This window comes from Aquila chrysaetos, chromosome 2 (genome assembly GCF_900496995.4).
Source record: "Aquila chrysaetos chrysaetos chromosome 2, bAquChr1.4, whole genome shotgun sequence".
NCBI lineage: Eukaryota > Metazoa > Chordata > Aves > Accipitriformes > Accipitridae > Aquila > Aquila chrysaetos.
The window spans coordinates 27,613,363-27,627,835 of NC_044005.1; the positions used below are offsets into that span (position 1 = coordinate 27,613,363).

The following is a 14,473-nucleotide window of genomic DNA, read 5'->3' on the forward strand; positions in this document are numbered from 1 at the left end:
AGATAAATTTTACCAATATATGCTGTGTTTTAAGGCATATATTCCTTTTCAACTCATCTTTTACCACTTGATACTTTACTATGCTCTAATGGTACAGATATTTTTCTAAACCATTGTCTTTAAATACTTAACTGAAAGTTGGCCTTTTTAAAATAAAAAAGCAAGCAAAAGACTAGTTGCAAAGATGTCTAGCTAATAGCTATTCAAAATAGGCAGATAATGATCAGAGGAATAAGGTTGGGATGACAAGGGGGAGAACACAGACAGCCTTATCCATCCAAATCAGCTACTCCTAAAACCATCAAAGATGGACAATTAAAGCCATTGTCCTTAGCGTGAAACCCACCCACTAAGGGGATTCAACAGAAGAAGTCTTCTCCAGAATACTATGCAAAATAAGGGGGACTATTGCATAAAGAGGTATAGGATTTATACTGGGATGCATTCCCTGTGGAGGACTTTGGGACTGAACAAGAGATTGGGGGGATTGTACAGGACTAATTACGCGTGTTCCAAAGGCAGGAAAAGGAAGGGATCAAGGTGTAAGAGGGCAGAACAAACACAGGAAAATGAAGAGGGGAGCATAAAAGAGGATCATTACATATAAGCAGGAAGTTAGTCGATTCAGTTGTCTGGTACAGCCTAAACATCGCAGTCCGTCCTGTCTTCTTATTAAACTCCATTCCTAACTATTTCCTGTGTGATCCCGCTCTCTGGAGTGTGTGTGTCATATGCTAGTGAACACCAAGCCAGACTAGTTGACAAGCAGAATGAGAAATGTAGGGACACATCCTGAAGAAACCCATGAAGATTTTCTCTAGGCAGCAACCCCTGGAAACAGAATCAGGCACTTTGCGCTGCCTGTGTTTATGTGGGCAAAGCTGCACAGTGTGTGTGTGTGTGTGCACCTATTTGAAAATTGTACTAACCCTCACTATTGGCTGGACCTAAGATCAGAAATAGGGAGCAGCCCTCATCTTAATGGGCTTAGGAGGTGAGAGATGCCCAGGTCATTCAGTCCAGCAGATTTAGCTATCCTTAACATCAGTCAGCTCCAGCAATGCAAAAATTACTTCTGGCTAACTCCTAAAAATCTTGAGTTATAAAAAAGGAACTTGACATTTGAAAAGGAACTGCAGGTCAGATAAATGCCTTTCCTCACCCCTGAAAGTCTTCCCATACTTAACCAAGTTCAGGGTAGCAAAGCATGTGCCTTGTTTACTCATTCTGTTCCCCTGACAACATCCCAAGCTTTTGTCAGACTACTGGGTATAATACTGGACTCCTGTTTACCTCCAAGGCACAGACACAGAAATGAGACTCTCTTTTTTCCATTACCAGTGCCACAGCAGTCCATACTAAAATATTCTGATTTAACAAAGGAAGCACTGCTGGGAGTTAGGAGATAACACAGCCCAGCTTTTGCAATGGCCTGAACTAATTCTTCTGTGAACTCCACAAGTTTTTTTTAACAAACACAGTTTCAAATCCCTCCCCTGTATGGAATTAAACTTCTGGAGACCAGAAAGACTGAAAGGGGTCAGTTGTAAGAGACCTAGACACATACTCCACATTTCAGAGAAAATGCCCCTCAAAAACCGAATACAGGATCTATTTATTTGGCTATAAGTTCTGTCAAACAGACTTACTCCGATACTCACATTCTCAAAATATTTTGAAAAACACAGATGAAAGAAATATGGAAAATAACAATACACCAAAAACTCAAGTCGCTATTCCTTATCTCTAGGAAACTCCTTGACATCAAGATCCTGCATTCTGCTGCTGTCTAGCAAACAACTGTATGCAACAGACTTCCTTTATCTTTAGCATTTAGAAGGAAACTGTACAAGACAGTTATTAAAAAGCTACTACCCTCATTGTGACATATTTTAGCATGCATTCATGCAGAGACCAGGCAAAGTTGTCTGTGCAGTGAGATGGTTCATCAGTGTCAAAAGAAACAGAGTAAAAAAGCATGATATGCCCATGGTATACTTGTGATTAAAAGCCAACAGTCACTAATAATTTGATTCTTATTTTGTATGTTGTGATTGTCTTAGTATTTAATTTTCAGAACTACTGGCACCCAATTCCAAATTATTTCTATAGCAGATACCAGCCTTCTGAGCCTCTCCTACATCAGGACGAAGTTCATTAAATCAAAGAAACTGCAAAGAAAACATAATAGTTTGGGCTCCGATTTCTCTATGCTTATTGCCTCTCATGAAAACACTGGAAATACTGATGCTTCCTCAAACACTTTGACCTCAAAGAGTTACTGCTGTCAGAGCCCTGAAGCCTTAATTGCCCTGAGTGGTCTCACCTGGGGCCCCCACCCACACCCTCTGCCCAGGGGCTCCATTTAACACCAGGGGCTCCATTTAAGTTCAACCTGTGCTCTCTAGTCCTTTCCTGAGCTGTCTTATAGGTTTACCTGTCTCAAGCCCTGTCTCCTGGATAGACCACAGACTTTTACTGCATCAGTGTCTCCAGCCCCATCTCCTGCTACTCCTGACTGGACTCTCGGGATAGACCATGGACCTGGTTCATCACTTTGCCTTGCCCAGGGCTGTGGATGGACCCTGTTTCCAGCACCCATCTCTGCCTGCCATGGTCAGGTGCTGCAGTATTGTGCCCTGGTCAGTGAGGACACTGCCTGGGCTGGGATCACCCTTAGCTTCCAGCTCACCCTCAGGAGCAGCCTGTCATCACTGACAATTATGAAGGTAAAAATTAAGTCTTGAAGTCATTCGGATGGCAATATGACACTTGAACTAGGCCACAAGCCAGACTGCAGTTTGAAAGGTTAGCACTTTTTCCTCTTAGGTATAAGATTATCCAAAGGCCCCAGTCAGAAGAGGGAACTATTTTTATGTTGTCAAAAAAATACATAGCCAGTAAGAGACAGTCCTTCCCCCAAGGCCATGCATTCTAATTTAAGATTAAAAAAAGAAAAGCAGAAAGAGAGGTAAAGAGAGAGTTAGGAATAACAGAGCAAGGCAACCAGAAGAAAGAAGTTGGGACTAAAACAATGTGAACAGCAAGATGGTTCTAAATTACTGGATTGTCTTTCATTTAAAAGCTGTTCATATCCCTACTGCTGCCTACCCCACCATGAAACACGTTTTTTATGGACTCTTCTATTTTTATACAGAAAGCCTTAGATAAAACTTTCCTCCTACAATAGGAAAGCTTTGCTTGAAACCTTCCACTTCCACACAGCAACATTAAGCCACTAGGGAAAAGTAAAATGCAGCAGCCACAAACAGATGCTCAGTAGAAAAAAGATCATTTAATACCTTTGTGACAACTACAGCAACTGGAATATGGGTGGAAACTCACTACAAACACTGTGCCGTGGTTTCTTAAGTTTCTTTTAATTTGGTTTTGCAGCTGAAAGCAAATAGGAAATTGTAAGGGTATCTAGTAATTAGCTATTCAGCATAAAAGACAGACTAGGAACAGGAGAGGGGATAAATTACATGTGCAGATACATAAACTCCAACAAACTGCAGATAAGAGGGAGTAACAAAGACCAGAACTTCTTGGACACTGATGGATGCGCTGTTACAGGAGTGACTTGAGTGTGACCTTGAAGAAATTCAACCAGAAACTTTGTAAGAAATAGGAACAATATTATGATGGATTACCAGAATGTTATCCATTAATATGTATAATATGACTGAAATAACCAGAGAGCTGCTAAAGTCCTGTGTACAGTGCCCCCCCACCCCATCAGTTAATATTTAAAATAGGGAAACAATAACTAGACGTAATCTAGGGTTTAGGAATAAACTATTTGACAATGGGGCTTTGTAGATAGGTAGAATGCTTATATCAGAAAAGATAATGGATTGTGGTCTGCTCAACAAACCTTGAAGAACTGCGTGGAACTGCCAAGGCAGAGTAAGTAGGTAAAAGATAATTCCTACAGGGGGAGATCGCGACCACTGACTCATTGACCACCTACTCAAAAGAAGACAATGAAGGAAGAAGACAGAGCCTGTGCACTAGTTTACATGAGAGGCAAAGAAGAAAGAACCAATCATTAAGGAAAATAATAATGAATATATTACTTAAGTATATAAATGTGGGAATTTTTGAGACTAAGGTGTGCTGTCTTGAGACAGGCAACCATTCATGTGCATCAACGAAATTAATTTGAAAATACCTCGACTCTGTGTGTTATTGGCTTGCACACTGGGTAAACGAATCTGCTTTTAGGACAATGAGAACACATCTTGTAGGCAAAAGCAAACTTCTTATGGGATATGGGGGGAACTCTGGGACCACATAAAACTTATTATTAAGATGTCTTAAGAGGAGGCTGTGGGAATGTGAAAAATTTATGGATGTTTAGGGGAAGGATAAAGGCAGGGAAAGGGAGGGATCAAGGTGGGTAGGAGAGGAACAACTATGGGGAACAGGAAGGGGGTGGGGGTAATATGGGTAGACCACATTAGGAGGCTGCAGGTCAGTATGCTGCTCTGCCTCATCACTGTATCCCATCATCTTCTCAAATGCTGTTTGCTCCTAAATAGTTTCCGAGTACATTCATCTAGTTAACTTCATGTTGGACTAGCCTGTCAACAGGAGGAAACCACAATCTGGAAACCCAAGATCCTAGCCAGAGGCTGGATTAAAAAGCCCAGGGCCTGGAGATGGATACTGGAAGGACTCGAGGTTTGGCAGAGACTGGACAGATGCATGACTGTGAGTATGCATGTCAGCTGAGTGAGGGCATGTCTGTGATATGCTAGCAAATTTCAAGCCTGGTAACCTGATGATTAGGAACAGGATCAGGCCATTTGTGATCTTCCTGTTTCATGTGAATGCCATTAGTGTTTGTGGGTGCCTGTAAAAGTACTGTCCTGCCATGAGTTAGTGTTTACAGCCACACATGTCTGTACTGTCTATGTGTGCATGGGTGCATATTTGCCGTTCGGGCTAAGCCTCACTTCTGCGTGTACCTGGGAACAGCCCAGTGGTCTCTTGTCTGAAGGACCAGGAGGGGAGGAATCTCCTGGACTCTACAGTTCATCAGATCTCATAACCACATAATATCTGGCACCGCAAACAGGATCCAGACGGGCTGTAAGTATTCCTGAGATGGTGACTATAGAATCCCTATGTAAAGAGGGGACTGATCCTTCTGCAAATATGGCCAAAGTGCTAGAATTTGCAACCAAGCAGACAGAACATCTTGGGACACCTGAATAGGAATAGTTAGGGAAACTGAATGTTCAGAATATTAAGAGAACACAAAAGGAATGATAAGAAGTGTGAAGTGGCTTTACTCTATAGCCAAGATATCCATTGGAATTTGGAATAAATTTTGATATTAATTAATTGCAAAAGGACATCCTCGACTTAAGAGATTGAAACTTTATGGGCCAGATGTGAGTCATACAGAGAGAATCTATAAACCTTGGAGGGACAAAATGGGCAAAGTTCAGCTGCATCTTGCTATGAAAAATTTTTTTTTTTGCTCTGTCATACCACCTTCTTGAACATACCCTCCTCTTACTCCTTCTGATGAAACACCACATAACTCTGAAAATCCTCTAAGTATTGTAGACAGTGTATGTGTTAAAATGTAAAATATTTCTTGCCTCTTCTCACTAAACAAGTAATTGTCATCCCTGCTAGTCCACAAGAGATGGTTGGACAGGATGATCCCAGGGTCTATCGCCACAAGCAGTGCAGAATGCTTGTGTTACCCAGCAGCTCGGATAATGACCCTGACCTGAGGGGCGGGGTGGGGAACAAACAAGGAAAAATCTGTTTAAAGAACTGGGAACCCCTCCTAGAGTTCCTTTCAAAGAAAAAAAAAAAAAAGCACTATAGAAACAAATGAAAATATGGCCATCTGGTATGGATCGAGTTGAAGTTTGTGTCCCGTTAACATACCCCCTTCATCAGATGATTCAAAAGCCAAGTGTCAGGCACTTGCTTTGTTTGAGGTGGGGGTGGCTGGGAGGGACAGGGGAGGAAGGTTCTCCAGTACTAACATTCAGATCTATCCTCCCACTGGACAGCTGGAGAGCTAGACTATACTCACAGATTAGCAGGGACCATGTTTTTAATTGATACGGTTTCTGTTCTATATTTAACCAGTGAACCACTACAAAATAAAGAGGTCAAAAGAACATTTAGCAGAGGGGGAGGGGTGGAGGAGAAAGGAGGGGTTGGAGCTGAAGGGTGTGGAGGGCAGAAGGCTCTTAGCTAGAAAGTGAGATACCTCCTCCCATACAACCTCTGGGGAATTAATTCATTCACAACAGCCTCTCCTTGTGAGGCGCTGATGAGGACAGAAAAGAGAGGCTAAAATACCTCCCTCCCCTCCACCCCCTTTTCAATAGCCAATTCAATTTGTAGACTGGAGCTGTAGTTCACTTGGTTGTGCTAGAGCTAGCCCCGACAGCAGAAAGCACCCTGCAATGGACCAGTGTGGTGGAGGTGGCTGGAAATATTTGCAGCTGTAACAAATCACCCTGAAGGCTTAAAGCATGCAAAATGCAGATCTTATCAGTTCCCTGAGGAATGCAGGTAATACAGCTTTGGGGGCAGGAAGTCCAGAAGAAAAAGCAGATCCAACTGCCCCTACAAACCCTCTCAAAGCAACTTTGTAACTTCCTATAAAAGGAGGATTCACCTCTACTCAAGTATTAAACTTTTATTTGCACGTTGGTGGCTTCTTTAGGGGTAAAACCAGTAGCAAAGAAGCTTATACAATCCATCCATAGTGCTTTGATTAATATTATCTAGATGTTACACAAACACAGTTAGCTCCTAATTAATACCTTTCTCACATGGTAGGTATGAAAGAACATCTGTGGCTCTAAGAATTATGGTGCCGTGGCTCACCAGGGGATATAAAATGATGACTGACTTTCAGAGATACTTGAACTGCTGTTTGGGAAAGGTGTAAAAAAGGGTATCTACCAGTTTCACATCACAGAAGTAGAAAATAGCACTAACTTAACACTCAGCTTTCAGAATCAGAACCAGAAAGAGGGTGTGTATAGATTTGGTAATCCACAATGCGAATGAATCCCAATGTGTAGTATACAATAGCCTTGATCAAGATTGAGGAAAATGGTTTAGAAGACAGTATCTATGGAAAGGATGCCCTCTACAACCACTGTAGCTTTCATGCATGAGGCCTGTTCCTACTGTAGCATGGACTACTCTGTTCTGGGCATACTGGGAAGGAAATGCAACTCTGCTATGGGGAAATAGGACTATTATGTAAACATGCCTAATTAACAAATATCTTACTCAAGTCCAGAAAAGACAAGGCCCACTTATAGCTCCTATTTGAGGAACAAATGAACAAGCATTCCAACTATCCTGGTCCTTGGCTGTCAGAAATAATCTACAGGAATCCACCCACTCACAGACTGAAGTAACAAAGTCCTCCGTGCTATCATTCAGAACTGGGAGAAAAATTGGTAGAAGTTATGAGATATCAACCACAAGGCAAGAGAAAGGAATTCCTTGCAGCCCATGCTGAGTACAGGGCTACTACAAATTTGCAGCTACTTTTCCTGAATAGCGTGATTGGAAGGGCTTTGGCTGCTCCCTTAAGAAACAAATACCTTACCACTTCAACTGGGCTGAGACGAGTTACCACCATTCTCTTTAAAGTACCAGTTTAAGATACCTGCTGTATTGCATATGGACTGAAAATGGATAGAAACAGAAGACTCAATAAAAACAATTCAATTTAAACTTGCAAACTTCCCCAAAAGCTACTTCATAGCAGTACTAAGTCCTCTGCTCTAGGACCTTAAACTTCTGATGAGGTAAAGCTGAGAACCAGAAAAGCAAGGACACAAAGTGATACAGTCCTCTGCACTTTTAAGTGGGGGAATGTACAGATAGCTGGCTAATGGCTATTCAGCCTAAAAGACAAAGGCAAGAAACAGGAGAGGTAATAAATTGAACCCACTGGTACAATTGTGTTGAAAATAACAAACTGCAGACTGCTGTAGCTAGCAAATTACGGGTAAGAGTAACAAAGACCAGAACTCCTCAGACACTGATCAGTGGGCCACTGCTGAAGTAAAACCTTGAAGAGGCTCAACCAGAACTTTTGTAACCAGTAAGAAAGCAAAATTGTCTTGGGTTATCTGAATGGGTCTCATAGGAAAGACCAAACTTAGTACCCAACGTAACAGGGACTGCAGGATCTGTAAAACTTATTATGCAATGTTTAGGAGGAGGATCAAAGAAGGAATCGAGGTGGGTAAGTGAAGAGCCATGGCAGGAGGGAGAGAAGAGACTCTAATCATATGTTTGCTGGCTGCTGTCAGTACACTGCTGTGTCTGATCACTGCAGTCCCTTCTATCTACTCACTGAACACATTCTTAAACATTCTACCCACAAGTCAGTACACTGCTAGTGAACTTCTGGTTGACTAACGTGCAAGGACTAGGCAACCATAGTCTGGAAAAACACAAGATTCCAGCCAGAAACTGGCTAAAAAGCCCTGGGTCTGGGCACAGTTACCAGAAAGGCTTTAGGCCTGCCAGAGCCATCTGCAAATGTGAGTATGCATGAGTTGAGTGACAAGGGTATAGATATAGTCCACTAACAAACTTTAGTGTCGTTCATGCTGTTTGTGCTTACCTCTTAACAGTACTTTACCTGTGTATGTGTTAATCTGTTTGTGGCCAGCTGTGTGTGCACTGTGTGCACACACATACATCACTGCAATTCATGCTCAGCTGTGCTACCAGCTGAACCTGGGAACAGTCCAGCAGCCTCACGCTGAGCAACCAGGATCCCCTGAGTGCTGCTGCCTACCACTTCTGCCAACTGCTTAATGGAAACACGAGTAGTTTAAAAAACAGAACTGGCTCATGCTAATAGAATAATCCAGACTCCCCAAAACCAAGTAAAGTCAATTTGGTTTGAGGGAAAGAAGTAGTCAATACAATAATTTATTTTATTCTTGTAACAGAAAGAACACTGTAATAGTGAAAAAAAAGTAGTAACCTGAGAACAGGCAAGAGTATTGGCTGACACTTGAAAGGAGGGGAAAAAACCCTGCAATATTCTTTAATCTTTTACCATTCAAATCAAAACATGGAAGCATTAGAAGTTGCCACTGAAAACACTTTGAGAATTAATATGTAAGCAGCAAACTGAGTAAACTCATTTTTCTAAGTGTTGCCCATAAACGTTCCTGGGAACCAAACCCAGTTCATAATTGCTCACCTCAGGTTTGGATTCTAACTCATCCGATAACATTGATTCAAGTGTCCGATTCCTGCAGCTGTCCTCAGCAAGGCACAGATATTTTTTTTTTAGTTCAGAGAGAACAACGCTCCCTGCTTATTCTCATATTTTCCTAAGTGTAAAACAGTGTGGTGGTCCTTCTGCAAGAAGCTGTGTTGCGCAAATATTCAATTTAACCTAAAACAACAAAAAAGGAAATATAAAGAGATAGGAACGAAAAAACGAGAGCAAAGCAAAAAGAAGCGAGCAGATGTTGCATGTAACTGTAAAATACACTTTGAAGTACTGGGAAAACTCCTTTTCCTGCATTTCTGTTGTCATTGAGTCAGCAAAATAACATCCTAACGCTGTGAAATTAATTTTCAAAGGCTATTTACCACATTTTCTTTGCAATAGCTCATTTTCAATGGAAAATTGAATTGTTTGTCCTGGAAACTTACAGGATCAACTGAAAATCACATAGAGCCTGCCAGAGACAAGGAGACTGAATTCCCAGCCTGCAGAACACTGGAATTATCCAAATTGTTGATGAAAAGCAACCTCATACAAACAATCTGTCACCAGGAAACCTCTGCTTTTCCTGCCTGTTAAGATGTTACGTTTCTGATTATGTGAAATATCTTGATGAACACAGGTAGGTTAGAAGTTATTTCACAAATACGCATAGAATGTTTCTTCTTTGGGCTACAAGGGAAAATGAGAACTAGTTTGTATCTATTTTTGCCTACAGGGAAAGCACTCCAGACACTAGTGATGGGAGAAGAAAGTGAACTACGTACAGTTCTTCCCGCCCTTCCATCACAATTACGAATCTACTGAATATATTAAAAAATAATGAGAATACTGGATCGGCTAAAAAGAGAACCTAAAAGCCTTCCTCTAGCACTCCTGACAGCAAGAGGAGCGGCACGAGATCCTCCACACAGGAGCCTCACCTTCTGCCGCGAAGGCACAAGGTAATAAGCACAGTGAAAGCAGAGTAACTCAGACCGACGCACGCAAGCCAGGGCTGGGGAATACTCCCGCTCGTTCGCCCGCTGCCCCCTTTCAGCCCGCACCCGGGAGGGCGGGCCCCGAGCGACCCACGGCGACGGGAGCCAGAGCTGCCAGGCCCGGCTGCCCACGCCTCGGCCAGGAGGGCACGGGGGGCAGCCTGGCGGACACCGACCCGAGCCCTGGCGGGGGAGGGCAGAGAGGGAGACCCCGGCGCCACGGGGCAGGGCGGAGCGCCTAGGCCCGGCCAGGGCCGCGCCCCTCCCCCACGCGGGGCAGGTGCGCCGCCCCTCCCCCACCGCGGGGGCCGGCCCGTCGCCGTGGGTCGTGGGCGGCCGCCGGCGGTGGGGAGGGCCGGGCCGCCCACCCCCGCTCCCCGGCCCGCTTGGCCCCCGTGCCCCGCAGAGGGCGACGAGTCCTGGAGGAGCGCCCAGGCCCCCGCCTCCCCCCGCCCGCCTTACCGGCATCTCAGCCGCCCGGATGTGACGGAGGCCCGACCGGAAATGCCAAGAGCTCGGGGAAGGGGGGGGTGTGCGTCTCCTCCAGCTCTATGGTGAGCGCTGTAAGGAGCGCCGCTTCCGCCCGCCGCCTCCAGTTCCGCCCGCCCGCCGCCATCTCCCCGCCCCCCGGGCCTTACCGGGCGCCCGCGCCAGGCAGCGCCGCCGGTCTGGGGTTCTCCCACCGTTCCCGCCGTGGCGCTGCCCCGCTCCCCCGGCGGCCCCCGCGGCCTGGCTGGGGCAGCGCCGGTGCCTGCCTGAGGCCGGCCTTCCTCAGGAGCCTCCGCGGGGATGAGCGTTGTCCCGAGCAGGAACCTCCCGCCTGCCCCGGGAGCGGGTTTCTTGCTATTTCCCTCAGCCCCGAAAGACAGAACCGTAACAGCTTGGTGCTTGGTGTTTTTCCCTGGTTCCATCGGGACCCTTACCAGGGCTGCGGTGTTCAGCTGCAGCCCGATTCCTCTTAAAATAACCTTTTGATACGGAGAATATTTTACAGGTGGAGATTATGCAGGAAGCTTACGGTCAAGTTCAACATTTAGCTGCTGAACTCCTCTTTTCTTCAACATAAATCAACGCAGAAGACACGTTTGTTACTTCAGTTTGTTACAGCACGTGTGGAAACACTGGTTTCCTACCAGTACTTGGTTTCTGTTTCTGCTTCACTCTGACTTGGTCTGTCTGTTCTTGCAGTTGGCGATGGAGAGAACTCCTGACTTCACAGCAGCTTGCCAATGACACGTACAAAGTAACGCCAGAAACATACATGTCTTAACAATGTACCTAAAAACCAAAAAGGGACTGAGCAATTTAGAAAGCTTGTACTTTGGTTTTTGCTCATTAGCCTTATCTTGGTATCTGTAGGTTAGCAGGACAGAGCTCCTGAAGTAGCGGGGTTGGCAGCCTCTGGTCTTGACATTACCTGCAGAACCGGTGACCTTCAGGTCCAGTAAACTTTAACTTGGTTGCAGCTAGTCCCTAACTTTGGAGCCACATGTGATTCCTGACTCCCATGCCAGAACGGCTGCTCGTGGGATGGTCCTGGTGCTGCCAAGCCGTAAGAATCCCAGCGATATGGAAGTAACCCAACGGGAGCTGTAGAGGCTGGCAAACCCAGGTTCCCCAGGGGTCCCTGGGCGCACAGCTCGTTCTGATCCATGGTGGACTGTGCAAGAACCTGTCGTCACTTCCCAGGAAATGGCTGTCGTCATCTGCCTGTGAACTGCTTTGGAATGGCTTCCTCTTTTCAGCCCCTCCATGATGTGCAGTATGGCTCCTCTGCCTTTCAGCCATTTGAAAATTTTGATTTGCAGCCTAAAGATTCATGGTTACCCCCTTGGCTTTAAATGTTCAGCGAGTGGCTTCATGGAGGGCTATGCACTGGAGTCGTACTGACAGCCTAGTGCTTCAGCAAAGACTGTTGACCAGCCACCTGATGGAGCCACCCAGTAACTCCCTAAAGTCTACAAGCAAGTTAGATGCACGTCTTTTTCTGAAGGTATTATCGCATCAACTTGCAGTCACCGCATTAGTACTAACAAGAGCCTGCACTGTGAAATCAACTCTCAGTCAAGCTGAAGTACATTTCCGATGTCCAAGGCAGGGAAAACTGTGATTCAACACCCAGAATCAGCAGCCTCAGGGATTTGGTTGCCTCAGTGCCATACTGGCCATGCAGATGGATTGAATCGGGGAACCTCACAAAGTCTGGCATTTATCATGTTGGATCACTTGGCCACAGTTGTGATGACCTGAAGCTTTAGACAGACCCATTTATTCACTCAAGCCCACAAAACTGAAGGTAATTAGTAGCTCCCGAGATTGAGTTTTTTAACATAACCCCGATAAGCTGGAGCTGAGTAAATGACCACGCAATGGTCACAGTAAAAGACCACTTCACTGTGTTTATTATCACAAGCAGGATCCCAGCATGCCACATTTGCTGATCCAATACAATCCAACAAAGGCAACCAGAAATGCAGAACTACTAACTTCATAAACCATTTTTTCTTGATGCTACTTCGGTAATCCCAGGGCACTGAATCCTACAGCTTGATTCTGTTACATTAAGATACTTAGTAATCTCAGAAGTCCTTTGACTCATCATTAGCCCAACAACGTGGAATTGTTGAGTAGCTATTAAAATATGGAGACGTGTAGGCGAATTAAGTTCCTTTCATTTGCATCCTTCTAGGCCAGATGAGTTTGGCTGCTTCAGAGCTTGCATCTTGACTGCCTGGGGAATTTTGGTCTAATCTGATAGGGGAATCTGCAGTGGGAATAGCACAGCACTTACCTGAGTTGTTTACGGAGGTCCAAATCACTCGCGCAGGTGTGTGAAGCAACACTGGTCCCTGATGGGAGAAGAATTGTCCGGCTGGGAATTTCCTACAGTCTCACTTTCTCAATAACATCTGCCCCTCCGGGATCCTTCTCTCTAGTCAAGGAGAGATAAAAGACTCGGTCACATTTCCCCCATGACCAGATTAAAGAAAAGGGAAACAATACTGGGTTTTCACCCCTGCTGCGAGACAGAGAAAATGGCTAGTCATGGAGTAAAGGGAGAGTGGTGTTTTGGATTTGGTTCTTGATAAATCTGTTTAAAATGGGACCCTATTCTGAATGCAAAGAGGAGCGTAGGCTTTATTTCTCTTAGCACATCTTTTGTTCTTTCACGTGTATGTTTCTATACACTCAGATATAACATCGTTATATAAACCTATGTGCATTATTCCAAGATACTGGCAGTACTCAATTTTATTGCAATAAGGTTTTTAAAATTGTAAAACTTACAGGAACAATTGCAATTAACTTCACTTTGATGTTCAGCCTTTGCAGCATCAGTATGCAACAGATTTTTCAATTCTCTCAGAAGTCTGTCCACACAAGCGAAGCTATCTTTCCGCACGTACAGCTGATGTTAGCACAAAGCGGATGAGTTTTAAGAAACTGAGAGAACTAAGATCTGGAGCATTTCCTCACGCATCCCCTCAGGCTGGCATCCCGTTCCGTCGCATGTCGGACTCTCCTGCGCAGTCAGCGCGTTTCCCGTAGCGGCAGCTGGAACGCTGCTGAGGTAATTTCGCCGGCTGAAAGGCGTACGTGCGGTCAGGTACGGGCCTCCACGCCGCCGCGACCCGACACCTTTCCGAGTTTTCTTGAATACAAGGCGCCCGGGGCCGGCGGGGCCCTCCCGCGCCTGTCCCCCCGGCAGCGCCCCCAACAGGGACCGGCGGCGGCTCCGCCGGCTGCGGAGCCCGCAGAGAAGCTGGCTCCGGGGCCTCGCCCCGGTCCCGGGCCTCCCGCCGCACTGCGTTAGGGCGGAGGAGCCGTTGGGGGCGGGTGGCGGTGAGGCCCGCGCTGCCGGGCCGGCTTCTCAGGGCGCCGCGTCGGTCGGGCACCCAGACACTGCCACCCCGCTCGGCCGCGCGGAGCTGCACTTCAGCCCGCCGCCCCGGGTTCCGCTGCGGGGCTGGGGCGGGGGCGGGCAGCCCTCCGCCGCGAGGTGTCGGGGGCTCCCCGGCTCCGCTGCGGGACGGGGCGGTGGGGCAGAGGCGGCCCCTCGTTGCCGGCACGGAAGGGTTAACGGCCAGCCTCCCGGCGCGCAGGCGGCTGGGTTGGCTCCGCCTCCCATTCTACCGGTGGCACGTTCCATTCCCCCCGCAGGGTAATTCCTTCCCCCTCCGCCGCGGCGGCTCTCCTCGCCCCGCCGGAACAGAGCGCGGCGCTCGGCGGC

The 14,473-nt window shown here is 46.2% G+C and overlaps 1 protein-coding gene across 5 annotated transcripts in view; it reads right to left on the reverse strand.

Moving 5' to 3' along the window:
* The window catches only part of ZNF410 (zinc finger protein 410), a 23,331-nt gene extending 9,040 nt beyond the window's left edge, over positions 1-14,291 (reverse strand). For 2 of the 5 annotated variants that reach the window (XM_030042509.2, XM_030042489.2), the window contains exons 1-2: positions 10,705-10,849; positions 9,230-9,427 (exon numbers count right to left, since the gene is read on the reverse strand). In XM_030042509.2, coding sequence (XP_029898369.1) covers positions 9,230-9,262 — 33 coding nt within the window. In that variant the 5' untranslated portion in view covers positions 9,263-9,427; positions 10,705-10,849. Of the gene's footprint in view, positions 1-9,229; positions 9,428-9,627; positions 10,151-10,185; positions 10,566-10,704; positions 10,850-13,033; positions 13,173-13,530 lie in introns of those variants that run through there. The other 3 variants (XM_030042479.2, XM_030042496.2, XM_041128545.1) reach the window with 3 other exon arrangements.
* Between the last annotated feature and the right edge of the window lie 182 nt (positions 14,292-14,473).